At 50.9% G+C, this 19,288-nt stretch overlaps 1 protein-coding gene across 2 annotated transcripts in view; it reads left to right on the top strand.

Moving 5' to 3' along the window:
• Positions 1-707: 707 nt before the first annotated feature.
• POU2F1 (POU class 2 homeobox 1) overlaps positions 708-19,288 on the top strand; it is a 109,466-nt gene continuing 90,885 nt past the window's right edge. For both annotated transcript variants that reach the window (XM_069946184.1, XM_069946183.1), the window contains exon 1: positions 708-789. In XM_069946184.1, coding sequence (XP_069802285.1) covers positions 735-789 — 55 coding nt within the window. In that variant the 5' untranslated portion in view covers positions 708-734. The remainder of the gene's footprint in view (positions 790-19,288) is intronic.

Here is a 19,288-nt window from a genome sequence, read left to right as displayed (position 1 = left end):
AGTCCCTCTATAGTTACTTCAGTGCATGATGAGACTTGTAGTCCCTCTATAGTTACTTCAGTGTATGATGAGACTTGTAGTCCCTCTATAGTTACTTCAGTATATGATGAGACTTGTAGTCCCTCTATAGTTACTTCTGTATATGATGAGACTTGTAGTCCCTGTATAGTTACTTCAGTATATGATGGGACTTGTAGTCCCTCTATAGTTACTTCAGTGCATGATGAGACTTGTAGTCCCTCTATAGTTACTTCAGTATATGATGGGACTTGTAGTCCCTCTATAGTTACTTCTGTATATGATGGGACTTGTAGTCCCTCTATTGTTACTTCAGTGTATGATGAGACTTGTAGTCCCTCTATAGTTACTTCTGTATATGATGAGACTTGTAGTCCTTCTATAGTTACTTCAGTGCATGATGAGACTTGTAGTCCTTCTATAGTTACTTCAGTATATGATGAGACTTGTAGTCCCTCTAGGTTTACATCCGCAGCCACCTGCGAGCTCTAGGGCGCATGCGCGCAAACGCTACAACCCCGCCTACCCCTGAGCACCTGCAGCGGACTGACTGACAACGGGAGTGGGCGGAGTCGGGGCTGTTTGAATTGTCCGTTTTCAATAAAGCACATTGATAACAGGAGGAAAAAAAGCGTCTCCTCAGCAGCGAGGAGGGGGGGCGTGCGGGGGGAGGGGGAGGGATTATCGGCCGGGCGATTTTGGTTAAAATATTCAAAATGGCGGACGGAGGAGCAGCGAGTCAAGATGAGAGTTCAGCGGCAGCGGCAGCAGGTAATCATTACCGCGTTTTACATATTCATATTCATACACACACTGCGACTTAGCATAATTTATTAGTACTCCGGATTATTATAATTAACGTCAGGGGTGGGGGGGGGAAGGACGGTAAATCCACCGGAGCCCGGGGACACAGGAGGCTGCAGCGGCGGCGGAGGCGGATAGCAGCCCGCACCTAGAGCCCGCTGTGCGGGGACCGGGAGCCGAGCGGCCGGGGCTGAGGGGCCAGAGGGGCCCCCGGGGAGCCGGGAACAATGACGGGGGCAGCGGTGTCACCTCACCGGGATGGAGAGCGCCGTACCGGGGGGGAGAGAGATGGCTGGAACGGGGGGATGGAGAGAGACGTACATATACATATAGATATACATACATACATGGGGGTATATATTGGGGGGGATAGAGAGACATACATAGATGTGTATACACGGACGTACATACATACAGGGAGATAGAGAGAGAGATAGATATATACATACGGGGGGAGAGAGAGAGATATATGTGTATATATACACAGATGGTTGTACATACGGGGGATATATATATATATATATATATATATATGCGGACATACAGGGGGATATATATATATATATATATATATATATATGCGGACATACAGGGGGATATATATACGGGGGGGTATAGAGAGAGAGAGAGATATAGGTATATATTCACGGACGGACGTACATACAGGGGGATATATATTATATACGGGGGGGATATAGAGAGCGAGATATAGGTGTGTATATATACTCGGATGGATGTACATACAGGGGGATATATATATACAGACGTACATACATACTGGGGAATATATGTATATACGGGGGGTGGATATATATATATATATATATATATATATATATATATACACACACACATACATGGACTTACATACATACAGGGGAGTGTATATATATATATATATATATATATATATATATATATATATATATATATATATACATACACACACACACACACACACGAGTATGTGGTATACAGGTTGATATATATACATACAGGGGGATTTGTAGTAACTGGTGTACAGTATATATATATATATATATATATATATATATATATATATATATATATATTTTGAACAGTTTACAGGGTAAATGAATATATATACTAAGCAGTATATACGGGATATATACTTAAACATACATACTGAGATGTTTCATTTATATATATCATGTATACTGAGCAGTGTATGTAAGAAGCTACTCACTGGGGGTAGTGAACAGTATATAGAGGTGATATATACTGAGCACTATTCAGGGGGCATAGAGAGCAGTATATAGGGGGTGTATATATACTGACCACTATACAGGGCATAGAGAGCACTATATGGGGGGTATATATACTGACCACTATACAGGGGGCATAGAGAGCAATATATGGGGGGGGCTATATATACTGACCACTATACAGGGCATAGAGAGCACTATATGGGGGGATATATACTGACCACTATACAGGGCATAGAGAGCACTATATGGGGGGGGGATATATACTGACCACTATACAGGGGGCATAGAGAGCACTATATGGGGGGTATATATACTGACCACTATACAGAGCACTATATGGGGGGGATATATACTGACCACTATACAGGGCATAGAGAGCACTATATGGGGGGGATATATACTGACCACTATACAGAGCATAGAGAGCACTATATGGGGGGTATACATACTGACCACTATACAGAGCACTATATGGGGGGATATATACTGACCACTATACAGGGCATAGAGAGCACTATATGGGGGGGGTATATACTGACCACTATACAGAGAGAACTATATGGGGGATATATATACTGACCACTATACAGGGCATAGAGAGCACTATATGGGGGGTATATATACTGACCACTATACAGGGGGCATAGAGAGCACTATATGGGGGGTATATATACTGACCACTATACAGGGGGCATAGAGAGCACTATATGGGGGGGTATATACTGACCACTATACAGAGAGAACTATATGGGGGATATATATACTGACCACTATACAGGGCATAGAGAGCACTATATGGGGGGTATATATACTGACCACTATACAGGGGGCATAGAGAGCCCTATATAGGGGGTGTGTATATATACTGACCACTATACAGGGCATAGAGAGAACTATATGGGGGGGATATATACTGACTATTATACAGGGGACATAGAGAGCATTATATGGGGGGGATATATACTGACTATTATACAGGGGACATAGAGAGCACTATATGGGGGGTATATATACTGACCACTATACAGAGCATAGAGAGCACTATATGGGGGGTATATATACTGACCATTATACAGAGCACTATATGGGGGGATATATACTGACCACTATACAGGGCATAGAGAGTACTATATAGGGGGGGGATATATACTGACCACTATACAGGGCATAGAGAGCACTATATGGGGGGTGTATATATACTCACCACTATACAGGGGGCATAGAGAGTACTATATTGGGGGATATATACTGACCACTATACAGAGCATAGAGAGCACTATATGGGGGGCGGTGTATATTGACCATTATACAGGGGGCATAGAGAGCACTATATGGGGGATATATACTGACCACTATACAGGGCATAGAGAGCACTATATGGGGGGGATATATACTGACCACTATATAGGGCATAGAGAGCACTATATGGGGGGGGGATATATACTGACCACTATACAGAGAGCACTATATGGGGGGGGGGGGGGGATATATACTGACCACTATACAGAGAGCACTATATGGGGGGGGGATATATACTGACCACTATACAGGGAGCACTATATGGGGGGATATATACTGACCACTATACAGGGCATAGAGAGCACTATATGGGGGGGGATATATACTGAACACTATATAGAGAGCACTATATGGGGGGAATATATACTGACCACTATATAGGGGGCATGGTGACGGAGTGCGCAGTGCAGATATAGCACAGTATATGTATACTTATCTGTATACAGGGGCTGCATATTGAGCTTTATACAAGAGGTATATACTGAGTGGTCTGGATTAAGCTGTATACAAAAGGTATATACTGACTGAGCTGTGTACTGAACAGTATACAGGTGATTATAGTGTTATAACAGGGGGCCATACTGAGCTGTATATGGGAGGGGGGGGATATAATGTGTTGGGTATATACCCTGCAGTTGTACTCTCTATACCCTTTATTATAGCAGGATAACTCCCATCATGTGGTCCATTATACACCAGCGTCACATGACTCCTTATTCCTCTCGGCCCGGACGTATGAGACCCCGGATCCTCTGCAATAAGAATCCTGTAGTAATCAGTATTGCCGCCTCTGTGGTAGGGGCTTAACACAGCCGCCATGCTGGCCCCTCCCCTGTCCTGGGTAATAACATGTATCTTATATCCCTATAGTGCTGACCTGTTCCACAGCGCTGTACACAGATCTTGTTGTCCCCATTGAGGCAACCAGTGATATAGTGCTGACATATGCTGTGGTGCAGTACACAGGCTCTGGTTGGGGCTCCTGTGTCTGTAGCTCTGACATGTGCTGTGGTGCAGTACACAGGCTCTGGTTGGGCCTCCTGTGTCTGTAGCTCTGACATGTGCTGTGGTGCAGTACACAGGCTCTGGTTGGGGCTCCTGTGTCTGTAGCTCTGACATGTGCTGTGGTGCAGTACACAGGCTCTGGTTGGGCCTCCTGTGTCTGTAGCTCTGACATGTGCTGTGGTGCAGTACACAGGCTCTGGTTGGGCCTCCTGTGTCTGTAGCTCTGACATGTGCTGTGGTGCAGTACACAGGCTCTGGTTGGGCCTCCTGTGTCTGTAGCTCTGACATGTGCTGTGGTGCAGTACACAGGCTCTGGTTGGGCCTCCTGTGTCTGTAGCTCTGACATGTGCTGTGGTGCAGTACACAGGCTCTGGTTGGGCCTCCTGTGTCTGTAGCTCTGACATGTGCTGTGGTGCAGTACACAGAGGCTCTGGTTGGGCCTCCTGTGTCTGTAGCTCTGACATGTGCTGTGGTGCAGTACACAGGCTCTGGTTGGGCCTCCTGTGTCTGTAGCTCTGACATGTGCTGTGGTGCAGTACACAGGCTCTGGTTGGGCCTCCTGTGTCTGTAGCTCTGACATGTGCTGTGGTGCAGTACACAGGCTCTGGTTGGGCCTCCTGTGTCTGTAGCTCTGACATGTGCTGTGGTGCAGTACACAGGCTCTGGTTGGGGCTCCTGTGTCTGTAGCTCTGACATGTGCTGTGGTGCAGTACACAGGCTCTGGTTGGGGCTCCTGTGTCTGTAGCTCTGACATGTGCTGTGGTGCAGTACACAGGCTCTGGTTGGGGCTCCTGTGTCTGTAGCTCTGACATGTGCTGTGGTGCAGTACACAGGCTCTGGTTGGGCCTCCTGTGTCTGTAGCTCTGACATGTGCTGTGGTGCAGTACACAGAGGCTCTGGTTGGGCCTCCTGTGTCTGTAGCTCTGACATGTGCTGTGGTGCAGTACACAGGCTCTGGTTGGGCCTCCTGTGTCTGTAGCTCTGACATGTGCTGTGGTGCAGTACACAGGCTCTGGTTGGGGCTCCTGTGTCTGTAGCTCTGACATGTGCTGTGGTGCAGTACACAGGCTCTGGTTGGGGCTCCTGTGTCTGTAGCTCTGACATGTGCTGTGGTGCAGTACACAGGCTCTGGTTGGGGCTCCTGTGTCTGTAGCTCTGACATGTGCTGTGGTGCAGTACACAAAGGCTCCCTGTCTGCATCCCTCCTAGGTTATACAGATGATAGCTACCTGAGCCTTTTCCTCCCTTGGCTCCTCATTACTAATAATACAGGACTATCACTCCCATTATTATCCCCGTAGTTATCTTCCATCCCTCCTCTGTGCTGCGGTGCTGCCGGCGGCCTCCTCCATGCTTCTGCTAGGTGGCAGCTTTACCTGTGTCTTATTCTGTGCTGTTACCTTTATGTATATGGGGCCCCTGCCTGTACCGTGTGGGGCCACAGCCAGATGTGTCTGCTCTTTACCGTATAATGTGATTGGGGGGGGGAAGGGGTTTGGGTGGCAAATGATAACCGTCTGTGTTTTTACCCTTTGCTCTGGTGCAGGATAATAGAGTATCATAGGTGCGGGTGTATCCATAACATATGGGGGTGACTGCAGTATATTGGCATCAATAACCGCACATCAACCGCTCACTGTACTGCTGTGGTGGAGACATTTATAGTTTTGTATTTAACATTTTATATTATATTTTTGTGTAGTTTTTTTTTTTTTTTTTTTTTGTATAATGTTTAGCTTTTTTTAGGTTATGTTTTATCCTTAGGTTTTTACATTTTTTTATATATTGGATTTTATAATCTTTATATATATATATATATATATATATATATATATATATATATATATATATATATATATATATATATTATTTATATATATATATATATAAATAATGTTTTGGTAAATTATATATTTAGAGATTTAGAATATTGTAATGTTTTGTTATTATATGTATACAGTTAGTTTTGTTTGTGTTGCTACAATCTGTTCCGCTCTGTTTTGTAAACATTGTATATATTTATATGTTTCATTCTTCCTGGCATCACATGACTTGCTTTTATGTTCTTTGGATATGATGGGACTGACCAGGAAAGATCGATATATCTTAACCCTGATTTCTCTCCTCTGTTGGCGTTCTCCCCTCTGACAGCTCCGCTGGTCCCCTGTATCTCTTCCCTGTCTGGCTGGTGGCGTGCTCCCCTCTGTCAGCTCTGCCGGTCCCCTGTATCTCTTCCCTGTCTGGCTGGTGGCGTGCTCCCCTCTGACAGCTCTGCCGATCCCCTGTATCTCTTCCCTGTCTGGCTGGTGGCGTGCTCCCCTCTGACAGCTCTGCCGGTCCCCTCTCCATCTCTTCCCTGTCTGGCTGGTGGCGTGCTCCCCTCTGACAGCTCTGCCGATCCCCTGTATCTCTTCCCTGTCTGGCTGGTGGCGTGCTCCCCTCTGACAGCTCTGCCGGTCCCCTCTCCATCTCTTCCCTGTCTGGCTGGTGGCGTGCTCCCCTCTGACAGCTCTGCCGATCCCCTGTATCTCTTCCCTGTCTGGCTGGTGGCGTGCTCCCCTCTGACAGCTCTGCCGGTCCCCTCTCCATCTCTTCCCTGTCTGGCTAGTGGCGTGCTCCCCTCTGACAGCTCTGCCGGTCCCCTCTCCATCTCTTCCCTGTCTGGCTGTTGGCGTTCTCCCCTCTGACAGCTCTGCCGGTCCCCTCTCCATCTCTTCCCTGTCTGGCTGGTGGCGTGCTCCCCTCTGACAGCTCTGTCGGTCCCCTGTATCTCTTCCCTGTCTGGCTGGTGGCGTGCTCCCCTCTGACAGCTCCACCGGTCCCCTCTCCGTCTCTTCCCCACATGCTGTGAGTCCTGGATTTCCTCCTCCTGGTCCTTCTTTTACATATTCATGTCGGTGCTCTAGGTTTAGCATACTTTTTAAAGGGCCCCCGATGCCAGATAAGGTGCTGGGTTGCCGGGTTGCCCGGTGGGCTGTGATCAGGGCTCTTTAGGCTAATGGCCGGGCTGGTGGAGGTGACACATGCAGCACTATTTATTTGTTTATTTATTTTACCTAAAGTATCCCAGAGCCCGGGTCAGCGTCTCCCTCCACTTTCCCTCCTGTATGGGGCGTTCCCAGTTCCACCAGTAACCAGTACATTACAACAAAGCTTTAGCCGCATGGATGACATTCATGGGAGGGGGTAGGCATGTAGGAACCTGTTAAAGAGAAAAGAGACAAATCCCATCATTTCCAGGCCCAAGGATCCGGCCCGTTCTCATTGTAATAAATCTGTATTGTAGAGGGGATCAGCCCCCCGGGGTCAGAGGACACACTACACCAGTTCTGTTGTATTACACTGGCGTCTGCCTATATCACCTTGTCCATGGGATTTATATATATATATATATATATATATATATATATATATATATATATATATATATATTATAGTGTGCCGGATTTCCATACGTTGTTCTCTGATACATTGTTCTGTTTATCCTCCTTTCTATGACCGTCTTGTATGTTTAATGCTTTTGTAGTTTTTTTTTTTTTTTTTTTTTTCTCCTGCCCCTGTCGTTTGCCGGCCTGCAGGGTCGCTAGTACGTGTGGTGTCTGCTGATATGGAGGCCGGGGCCCGCTCTACGGACTGACAGAGAGAGAGAGGTGGTCAGAGCTGCTCCTTTCATACCTCTCTGTCCCTCAAAGGCGGGCGGCTGGAGAGTGGGATTATAGATCAGGACGTGCCGTCCACTCGGCCTGGATGCATTCAGCACTGTTGCTTTTTTTTCCTATGATGTAGTGTGGAATTGTAGGATTGTGTTCACATGAGCAGATTTGTTGCAGAAATATAAATCCATGCATTCGAGTGAAGCTGTTTCTGCAGCGGGTGCATGGGTTGCTGGTCTGGTGCACGTCACGTATCCCACATGATCAGAGGTTATAATCCATATTGCATTGTACAGTGCCATATATGATACATACTGTATATCAGTAGTATGTATAGAAGGAACTCTGCACTCACCAGATGAATAGAAGCTTATATATTCAGTGGAATATTCATCTGCTGAGTGCCGGGTTTCTTCTATATATACTACTGGATCTCTCCACCTCATGCACCTCCGATCAACCGAGTGCCATCTTCCTACTCCCTCAAATATTCAGTATATCAGACATACTCCTACATCTGCAAGGAACCGATCACATTGTTCAGCCTGAGCCTCCTGGTTCATGAAGGAAATGCGAACGTACGAAGAGACTGACGGACAGTGTTGTATCCACCCAACATTAGCTTTTGAAAGAGAATCATTTACAAGGTTCATACTGAGCCTCCTGGTTCTGAATGGAAGGAGGAGGAGTGCCGTATGCCATTCAGGGTCTGTAGAAAGCTGTGTGCCAATGGCAGCCTGTAGTAATCATTCAGCATTTATTACTGCTTTCCTTTTGTCTATGACTATAACACTCATTATAAAGATTGGAGAACGGCACTCCTATCTCTCCTCAGGAACTCCGCCATCTTGAGTCACCAGATTGTGGTCTACAGTGGGAGAACGGATCCGCCAGTATTCAGAAACCAACCAAAAAGTTATTAATGGCCGGCAGGTGTGATGGAGGGATGTGCTGCAGACTTTATAGTAAGCATACGGCCCGGTCGCTTGCTTTGTGTGGTGGAGTGATGTGCTGCAGACTTTATAATAGGCGCACAGCCTGGTCTATTGCTCGATGTGGTGGAGCGATGTGCTGCAGGCTTTATAATAGACGCACGGCCCGTCCTCTTGCTCGGTGTGGTGGAGTGATGTGCTGCAGGCTTTATAATGGGCACAGAGTCTCCTGAATCCCCGGATAGTGCTGGGCCGTGGCTGTCGTGTGCCTGCGTCTAATAATAATGTAAGTGGCGGCGTCTGCCTGTAACCAGGACGGATGACATGGCGGTCAGTCGCGGTGACCTTAGAACTCTGCTTACACTTTTTATTAGCAAAATAATAGCTTGGCTTTTTTTGCTTTTGTTGGGTGAAATGTGACAACCAGTAATTATAATGAGGCCCCCGCTGTGCCTGCCGGGATGGCGGGGGGATGCCAGACAGGCAGCCGGCGACAGCTTCAGGCTGTGTGTACTCTCCTCCATACTGTCACCCGTACCTATAAGATCCCATCTATACGCGGTCAGCTGTACAATATACACTGTCCCATCTCTACGCCGTCAGCTGTACAATATACGCTGTCCCATCTATACGCCGTCAGCTGTACAATATACGCTGTCCCATCTATACGCCGTCAGCTGTACAATATACGCTGTCCCATCTATACGCCGTCAGCTGTACAATATACGCTGTCCCATCTCTACGCCGTCAGCTGTACAATATACGCTGTCCCATCTCTACGCCGTCAGCTGTACAATATACGCTGTCCCATCTCTACGCCGTCAGCTGTACAATATACGCTGTCCCATCTCTACGCCGTCAGCTGTACAATATACGCTGTCCCATCTCTACGCCGTCAGCTGTACAATATACGCTGTCCCATCTCTACGCCGTCAGCTGTACAATATACGCTGTCCCATCTCTACGCCGTCAGCTGTACAATATAGGCTGTCCCATCTCTACGCCGTCAGCTGTACAATATACGCTGTCCCATCTCTACGCCGTCAGCTGTACAATATACACTGTCCCATCTATACGCCGTCAGCTGTACAATATACACTGTCCCATCTATACGCCGTCAGCTGTACAATATACGCTGTCCCATCTCTACGCCGTCAGCTGTACAATATACACTGTCCCATCTATACGCCGTCAGCTGTACAATATACGCTGTCCCATCTATACGCCGTCAGCTGTACAATATAGGCCAATAACAGGGGGACCAGCAGGTTATCGCTCTGCTATTATTATTATTATTATTTTTATTATTTAAAGTTTCTGTAACAGTCTTCCCCAGTCAGTGTCTCTCCAACTGTTGCAAAACTACAACTCCCAGCATACTTAGATGAAAATTGTAGTTTTAGAGCTGCAGCAGTGGCTAGAGGGTTAATAATGGCAGAGCTGCAGAAAGGAGAGGGTTAATAATGGCAGAGCTGCAGCAGCGGGCAGAGGGTTAATAATACCGGGGTAGGTGCTGCAGCAGTGGCTAGAGGGTTAATAATGCAGGAGCTGCAGCAGCGATGAGAGGGTTAATAATGCAGGAGCTGCAGCAGCGAGAAGAGGGTTAATGATGGCGGAGCAGGCTCTGCAGCAGTGGGGAGAGGGTCTGGCAGGGGGCAGTAATGGGCAGGGTGGCGGCAGCAGGGGGCAGTAATGGGCAGGGTGGCGGCAGCTGTCCGGGTTGCAGCAGGTTAGTGGGCAGGGATTGCTGCAGCAGTAATGTCAGCGGCAGGCCGAGGGTTAATGACGTTGGGGGCTGCGGCGCTCGGGGGGTTAATGAGGGGCGGGTCTCTGTGGCGCTCGGGGGGTTAATGAGGGGCGGGGCTCTGTGGCGCGGCCTGATTTGAATAAACATGTCCGTGTGCGGGGGAGGGGCGGAGGACATTAGTGTAATGGCGGCGCCCTCATGTTTAGTAATTACAGCCGCTTCTCCCCGCCCCCCCCCGTGTATATCCGCGGCCCATGTGCTCCGAGCCCGGGCAGCCTCATCCCCCCCCCCGCCCATCACTCCCGGGACCCCCGCCCATCACTCCCGGGACCCCCGCCCATCACTCCCAGCAGCCTCATCCCCACCCTGCACCCACTCCCCATTCCTCCTGAGGACCCCCCCTCCCCTGCACCCACTCTCCATTCCTCCTGAGGACCCCCCCTCCCCTGCACCCACTCTCCATTCCTCCTGAGGACCCCCCCCCCCACCCTGCACCCACTCCCCATTCCTCCTGAGGACCCCCCCTCCCCTGCACCCACTCTCCATTCCTCCTGAGGACCCCCCCACACCCTGCACCCACTCCCCATTCCTCCTGAGGACCCCCCCTCCCCTGCACCCACTCCCCATTCCTCCTGAGGACCCCCCCCACACCCTGCACCCACTCCCCATTCCTCCTGAGGACCCCCCCTCCCCTGCACCCACTCTCCATTCCTCCTGAGGACCCCCCCCACACCCTGCACCCACTCCCCATTCCTCCTGAGGACCCCCCCTCCCCTGCACCCACTCCCCATTCCTCCTGAGGACCCCCCCCACACCCTGCACCCACTCCCCATTCCTCCTGAGGACCCCCCCTCCCCTGCACCCACTCTCCATTCCTCCTGAGGACCCCCCCTCCCCTGCACCCACTCCCCATTCCTCCTGAGGCCCCCCCCCCCCCTGCACCCACTCCCCATTCCTCCTGAGGACCCCCCCTCCCCTGCACCCACTCCCCATTCCTCCTGAGGACCCCCCCCCACACCCTGCACCCACTCTCCATTCCTCCTGAGGACCCCCCCTCCCCTGCACCCACTCCCCATTCCTCCTGAGGACCCCCCCCCACACCCTGCACCCACTCCCCATTCCTCCTGGGGACCCCCCCCTCCCCCCTGCACCCACTCTCCATTCCTCCTGAGGACCCCCCCTCCCCTGCACCCACTCCCCATTCCTCCTGAGGACCCCCCCTCCCCTGCACCCACTCCCCATTCCACCTGAGGACCCCTCCTCTCCCTGCACCCACTCCCCATTCCTCCGGGGCCCCTCCCCTCCCCTGCACCCACTCCCCATTCCTCCTGAGGACCCCCCCGCTCCCCTGCACCCACTCCCCATTCCACCTGAGGACCCCCCCTCCCCTGCACCCACTCCCCATTCCTCCTGAGGACCCCCCCACACCCTGCACCCACTCCCCATTCCTCCTGAGGACCCCCCCCCTCCCCTGCACCCACTCCCCATTCCTCCTGAGGACCCCCCCCCTCCCCTGCACCCACTCCCCATTCCTCCTGAGGACCCCCCCACACCCTGCACCCACTCCCCATTCCTCCTGAGGACCCCCCCCTCCCCTGCACCCACTCCCCATTCCTCCTGAGGACCCCCCCTCCCCTGCACCCACTCCCCATTCCACCTGAGGACCCCTCCCCTGCACCCACTCCCCATTCCACCTGAGGACCCCTCCTCTCCCTGCACCCACTCCCCATTCCTCCGGGGCCCCTCCCCTCCCCTGCACCCACTCCCCATTCCTCCTGAGGACCCCCCCACACCCTGCACCCACTCCCCATTCCTCCTGAGGCCCCCCCCCCACACCCTGCACCCACTCCCCATTCCTCCTGAGGCCCCCCCCCCCCACCCTGCACCCACTCCCCATTCCTCCTGAGGACCCCCCCTCCTCCCCTGCACCCACTCCCCATTCCTCCTGAGGACCCCCCCCCTCCCCTGCACCCACTCCCCATTCCTCCGGGGCCCATCCCCTCCCTGCACCCACTCCCCATTCCTCCTGAGGACCCCCCCCCTCCCCTGCACCCACTCCCCATTCCTCCGGGGCCCCTCCCCTCCTGCACCCACTCCCCATTCCTCCGGGGCCCCTCCCCTCCCTGCACCCACTCCCCATTCCTCCTGAGGACCCCCCCCCCCTCCCCTGCACCCACTCCCCATTCCTCCGGGGCCCCTCCCCTCCCTGCACCCACTCCCCATTCCTCCTGGGGACCCTCCTCACAGTGGGCTCTTGATGAGGTTTGGGCTGGGCTCCAGGCCTGTGTATCCCCCCCGTGCAGTCCTGCTGTGTATGAGCTCTGAGCCGACAGGTTTCTCTCTACATGATGAACATTAGCAGAATGTATCGGCCTGGAAACCTTTACAACAATTTTCTGGTCTCGAATGGTTCATAAGAAGCCAAAATGGAGCTTGTAAAGAGATCAGACATGGCTCTTTACTCCCCGGCCGCTCATGAGACGACTGCTGGGAGCGCCGGGGCACGCTGGCTGCGCTCGGGAACATCTCTGAGAGCCGCTGCCGCACCGTCATTCTCCAGCACTATGTGTCATTTACTGCTCTTTAGTGTTAGGAATATCGATTGGAAGGAAAGATGTCGCCACAGCGTCTATACATACAGACCCTCCATATAGGTGTGTGACATCAGAGCGGGGGACCATGGCTCCTATACATACAGACCCTCATATAGGTGTGTGACATCAGAGCGGGGGACCATGGCTCCTATAGATACAGACCCTCATATAGGTGTGTGACATCAGAGCGGGGGACCATGGCTCCTATACATACAGACCCTCATATAGGTGTGTGACATCAGAGCGGGGGACCATGGCTCCTATACATACAGACCCTCATATAGGTGTATGACATCAGAGCGGGGGACCATGGCTCCTATACATACAGACCCTCATATAGGTGTATGACATCAGAGCGGGGGACCATGGCTCCTATACATACAGACCCTCATATAGGTGTATGACATCAGAGCGGGGGACCATGGCTCCTATACATACAGACCCTCATATAGGTGTGTGACATCAGAGCGGGGGACCATGGCTCCTATACATACAGACCCTCATATAGGTGTGTGACATCAGAGCGGGGGACCATGGCTCCTATACATACAGACCCTCATATAGGTGTGTGACATCAGAGCGGGGGACCATGGCTCCTATAGATACAGACCCTCATATAGGTGTATGACATCAGAGCGGGGGACCATGGCTCCTATACATACAGACCCTCATATAGGTGTGTGACATCAGAGCGGGGGACCATGGCTCCTATACATACAGACCCTCATATAGGTGTGTGACATCAGAGCGGGGGACCATGGCTCCTATACATACAGACCCTCGTATAGGTGTATGACATCAGAGCGGGGGACCATGGCTCCTATAGATACAGACCCTCATATAGGTGTGTGACATCAGAGCGGGGGACCATGGCTCCTATAGATACAGACCCTCATATAGGTGTGTGACATCAGAGCGGGGGACCATGGCTCCTATACATACAGACCCTCATATAGGTGTGTGACATCAGAGCGGGGGACCATGGCTCCTATACACACAGACCCTTATATAGGTGTGTGACATCAGAGCGGGGGGGGGGGCCACGGCTCCTATACATACAGACCCTCATATAGGTGTGTGACATCAGAGCGGGGGACCATGGCTCCTATACATACAGACCCTCATATAGGTGTGTGACATCAGAGCGGGGGACCATGGCTCCTATACATACAGACCCTCGTATAGGTGTATGACATCAGAGCGGGGGACCATGGCTCCTATAGATACAGACCCTCATATAGGTGTGTGACATCAGAGCGGGGGACCATGGCTCCTATAGATACAGACCCTCATATAGGTGTGTGACATCAGAGCGGGGGACCATGGCTCCTATACATACAGACCCTCATATAGGTGTGTGACATCAGAGCGGGGGACCATGGCTCCTATACACACAGACCCTCATATAGGTGTGTGACATCAGAGCGGGGGGGGGGCCACGGCTCCTATACATACAGACCCTCATATAGGTGTGTGACATCAGAGTGGGGGACCATGGCTCCTATACATACAGACCCTCATATAGGTGTGTGACATCAGAGCGGGGGACCATGGCTCCTATACATACAGACCCTCATATAGGTGTGTGACATCAGGGCGGGGGGGGGGGGGGGGGGGGGGGGCACGGCTCCTATACATACAGACCCTCATATAGGTGTGTGTGACATCATAGCGGGGGGGGGCATGGCTTCTATACATACAGACCCTCATAGGTGTGTGACATCAGAGCGGGGGGGGGGCCACAGCTTCTATACATACAGACCCTCATATAGGTGTGTGACATCAGAGCGGGGGGGCCACAGCTTCTATACATACAGACCCTCATATAGGTGTGTGACATCATAGCGGGGGGGCCACAGCTTCTATACATACAGACCCTCATATAGGTGTGTGACATCAGAGCGGGGGGGCCACAGCTTCTATACATACAGACCCTCATATAGGTGTGTGACATCATAGCGGGGGGGCCACAGCTTCTATACATACAGACCCTCATATATGTGTGACATTAGAGCGGGGGGGCCACGACCAGACCCTCATATAGGTGTGTGACATCATAGCTGGGGGGCCACAGCTTCTATACATACAGACCCTCATATAGGTGTGTGACATTAGAGCGGGGGGGCCACGACCAGACCCTCATATAGGTGTGTGACATCATAGCGGGGGCCACAGCTTCTATACATGCAGACCTTCATATAGGTGTGTGACATCATAGCGGGGACCACGGCTCCTATACATACAGACCCTCATAAAGGTGTATGACATCAGAGCAGGGTCACAGCTTCTATCCATACCAGACCCTCATATAGGTGTGTGACATCAGAGGGGGGGGACCATGGCTCCTATACACACAGACCCTCATATAGGTGTGTGACATCAGAGCGGGGCCACGGCTCCTAGACATACCAGACCCTCATATAGGTGTGTGACATCATAGCGGGGGGGGGGGGGGGCACACATGCCTGACTCCATTCATTCTCTATGAGACATCAGAATCTAGCTGAGCGCCCTATGATAGCCTGCAGACGCGCTCCGCTTTGTGTCTGGCTCCAGTGTGACTCTTGTCCAGGTTATCATGTATACAGGTGCTGGGGTTCTTGGTCAGCTCTGTTGTCTGAGCAAGTGACAGAATGGGCAGAGACCCCAGTAGTCGTCCATAGACAGTCACCATCTGTGCCCTGTGCTCGGCCGGACGGAGTCTTCTGTTCCTCCATAGTCTCTGTTCACCTCCTTTATGGTCCTCATCTATTGATAAAGAGGAATGTCTCATGTGGGAGTCTTGGTGTTATTCTAAATGACACCTAACCTAGTTTCATGGGGTCTCTGAGTGAATGGGATGACAGTGAGCATGCTCAGTCTATGGTCTATGCCCAATCTTGCTGCTGAAGATAGTCAGCTACAGTTCTGTTCTTGAGATTGGTGTTATACAGTAGTCGGACCCCCCCCCCCCCCCCCCCCCCACACACACACACAATACATACCTGTCCCATATCCTGTGGTTAGGTGATAACTTTTAAATCTTGGGATAACCACTTTAAAGGGGTAATCCATAGATTATTTTATTTATTTTTTTATTCCTTTTTAATTCCTTTTTAGTCATCCATTTTCAGAAAGTTATATAGATTTGTCAATTACTCCTCTTTGCTATTTGTCTTCCAGTACTTATGAGCTGCTGTATGTCCTGGAGAAAGTGGTGTATTCTTCCCAGTCTGACACAGTGCTCTCTGGTGCCACCTCTGTCCATGTCAGGAACTGTCCAGAGAAGCAGAAAATCCCCATAGAAAACCTCTCCTGCTCTGGACAGTTCCTGACATGGACAGAGGTGGCAGCAGAGAGCACTGTGTCAGACTGGAGAGAATACACCACTTCCTGCAGGACACCACTTCCTGGAGGTTTGGTATCTTGGTACGGTTGCTGCATTGGTGGATATAAGCTGGATGCTCAGGTTCTGGGGGAAGCTGGATGATAGGGTGTAATGAATGGATCCTACTAGCACCTCACTCTGCTGTGTGGGCTAGGACCCCCCCCCCCCATTTGTGTTTGTTTTGTTGTTTTTCTATAGACCCTGAGACAAGTGAGGGTAGGGTGGTCCCCTTTGGCCTGTGCAGCCCACCCTGCTAGCCTGGAGTCGCAGTAATTGCTGTGCGAGTTTTCTCTTTTCAGTAGAGAGGTCTCTGCTCCCTCCGTCCAGGGCCCATTATGGCATTCATCGCCTGGTCACCCCGGGGGTCACCGCTGTAATTGGGGAGCATTCACGTGTTGGCAGAAGTCAGGACTCACGTGGTATTATACCAGGGCCAGACCCCACATAGGTTTTGTTCTCAATTGTTAGGACTGATCCCCTTCAGATGCTGCTGAACTATAACAAGGTAATTGGGAGATTGTAGGCTCTCCGAGAGAAGGCCGGACATCACAAGTCTGGGAGACTAATACTGATGGTGAAAATATGGCAACCCCATAGACAGTGGCGTTCTATTAATATAGAGTCCCAATTTCTGCAAACCCCGGATCAGGGTAAAGGTTACCTGCAGCGGCCACTGCAGGAAGGATGAGGTATTACATGGCTCGAGTCATCCTCAACCTGTGGCTAAACTACAACTCCTAGCATGCTCTGATAACTCCCATTAGTGGCAGATGATGGATTCACAGCTCTGACGCTTTGGGCCAAATCCATCTGGTTTCTGCTAAAGGCCCCGACCAGGTGAGACTGGAGGTGTCTGAGTGCAGCTCTGAGGCTCTTGGAAGACTTCATAGGCTACAGCCAGATGGCTAGAGAAATGTCCTTCTCCACAGGGCAGCTATTATATAGGGAAGAAGATAAGATGTGTCGGATGTCTTACCCGTAATGTATTGGGGGGGGGGGGGGGGGGCGCTACTTGTCTATACAATTACAGTACATGGAGCCGTCCTTTCTTTCCTTTGAGACCTCTGGCTTGTTCTTCCACAGATGGACGCCCCATGCCCCATGTTATCACATGTATGACGTTTTGGGGACCCTCAGAATGTTTGCGCTCGTGGCTCAGCTGTTATCTGCAGATAATTTGGCTTAGGGCGTGTAAAGCCTTGTGTCGTTCTGTACTGCGCTATCATCTGTCTCCGATATGTGGACTGATCTGTCTGCACAAACCCCCCAAAGGACCTCAGCCGAAAACTCATTCCAGAAAACAATGGGGGCGTCTGGTTCTTCAGACAAAACACAAAGCGTGTACGTGTATTTAGGGTTCGGGAGGAAGGATGACCCCCTCCTCATATGTGGATGCTCAGTCCTGTAAATGTGTGTAATACCTCGTGTCACCTGCAGTGGCCGCTGCAGGGAGAATGCACGGCTGTTATCATCCGATCACTGTGAGAGTCAGGAGGGGCCTGCTCAGCCAATCGCCAGCCAAGAAGCTTATGGGCACAGACACCCCCTTTAAATTGTATTCCAAGAAGTTATCGCCTGTCCACAAGATAAGGGGGTGAATGCTGATCGGGGAGGGCCTTACCACTGGGACCCCAACAGTTAGCTGCTTATCTCCTATCCTGTATAGAGTATAACTTCTCGTCAGATGTACCTGTCATGGCGGCCGCCGCTCGATCAGCAGAGATTATCTTTCTTAATCCGGAAATTCCCGTCTCCATGGATACTAACCCACAATGAGGCCGTAATGTGTGCGGCCCCCAATGGATGAGAATTAGGGGGTCTCTTACATTACGGTCTCATTGCATGTTAGTATCCATGGAGACTGGAATTTCCAGATTGAGAAGGACTCTCTGCTGATCCGGCAGCGGCCGCCATGACAGGTACGCTTTGCTCTTACCCCTCCGTATTATGGCGGACATCACTGCCATCTCCACAATGGATCCCGGCGGCGTCTCCTGCAGCATTTGCATTGTGTCTCATTGGTTATGCTGAACGCCTTGTGAAATCCTTTCCAGCCATGTAAATGGGAAGTAGGTGTCAAAGTATTTCTTGGAGGAATTTTCTATTACAAACAGGTTATTGTTGTAGCATCAAAAAGATTTGTCAGGGAATTTCCATGTAGGAGAGAACGGCTGCTGTTAGCCAGGTTATACACCAAGCTGCTGCCTGCCAGTGACCCCACCAGCAGAATAGTGAGTGCAGCTCTGGGGTATAATACAGGATCAGTAATGTATGTACACAGTGACCTCACCAGCAGAATAGTGAGTGCAGCTCTGGAGTACAGTACATATATTTCCTATCTCTCTGAGAGCAGGGCTGTGGAGTCGGTAAGCTGCAGTCCTGCTTGAGAGTATATAACATTCCCGCTGTATTACAGATCACTGTTGCATCATGGGGATTGTCGGCACTTAAAGTAAAATGTTTTACAAACTGTTTAAATGTAAATAAAATATTGTGTAATAAATCTGCTCTGCGGCGACCAATCAGAACTGTCTGTGAACGTGACTGGAGAAGAAACTACAACGCAGCTCACAACCAATAGAGGGTAAAGAGAGTAAATGGTGTCTGCAGGCGTATGCATAGGAGAAACAATGGCTGTTA

This window comes from Dendropsophus ebraccatus, chromosome 11, assembly GCF_027789765.1.
Source record: "Dendropsophus ebraccatus isolate aDenEbr1 chromosome 11, aDenEbr1.pat, whole genome shotgun sequence".
NCBI classification, from domain to species: Eukaryota; Metazoa; Chordata; class Amphibia; order Anura; family Hylidae; genus Dendropsophus; species Dendropsophus ebraccatus.
The sequence above is the reverse complement of the archived record's forward strand: the minus strand, read 5'-3'. Positions and strand labels throughout refer to the sequence as shown.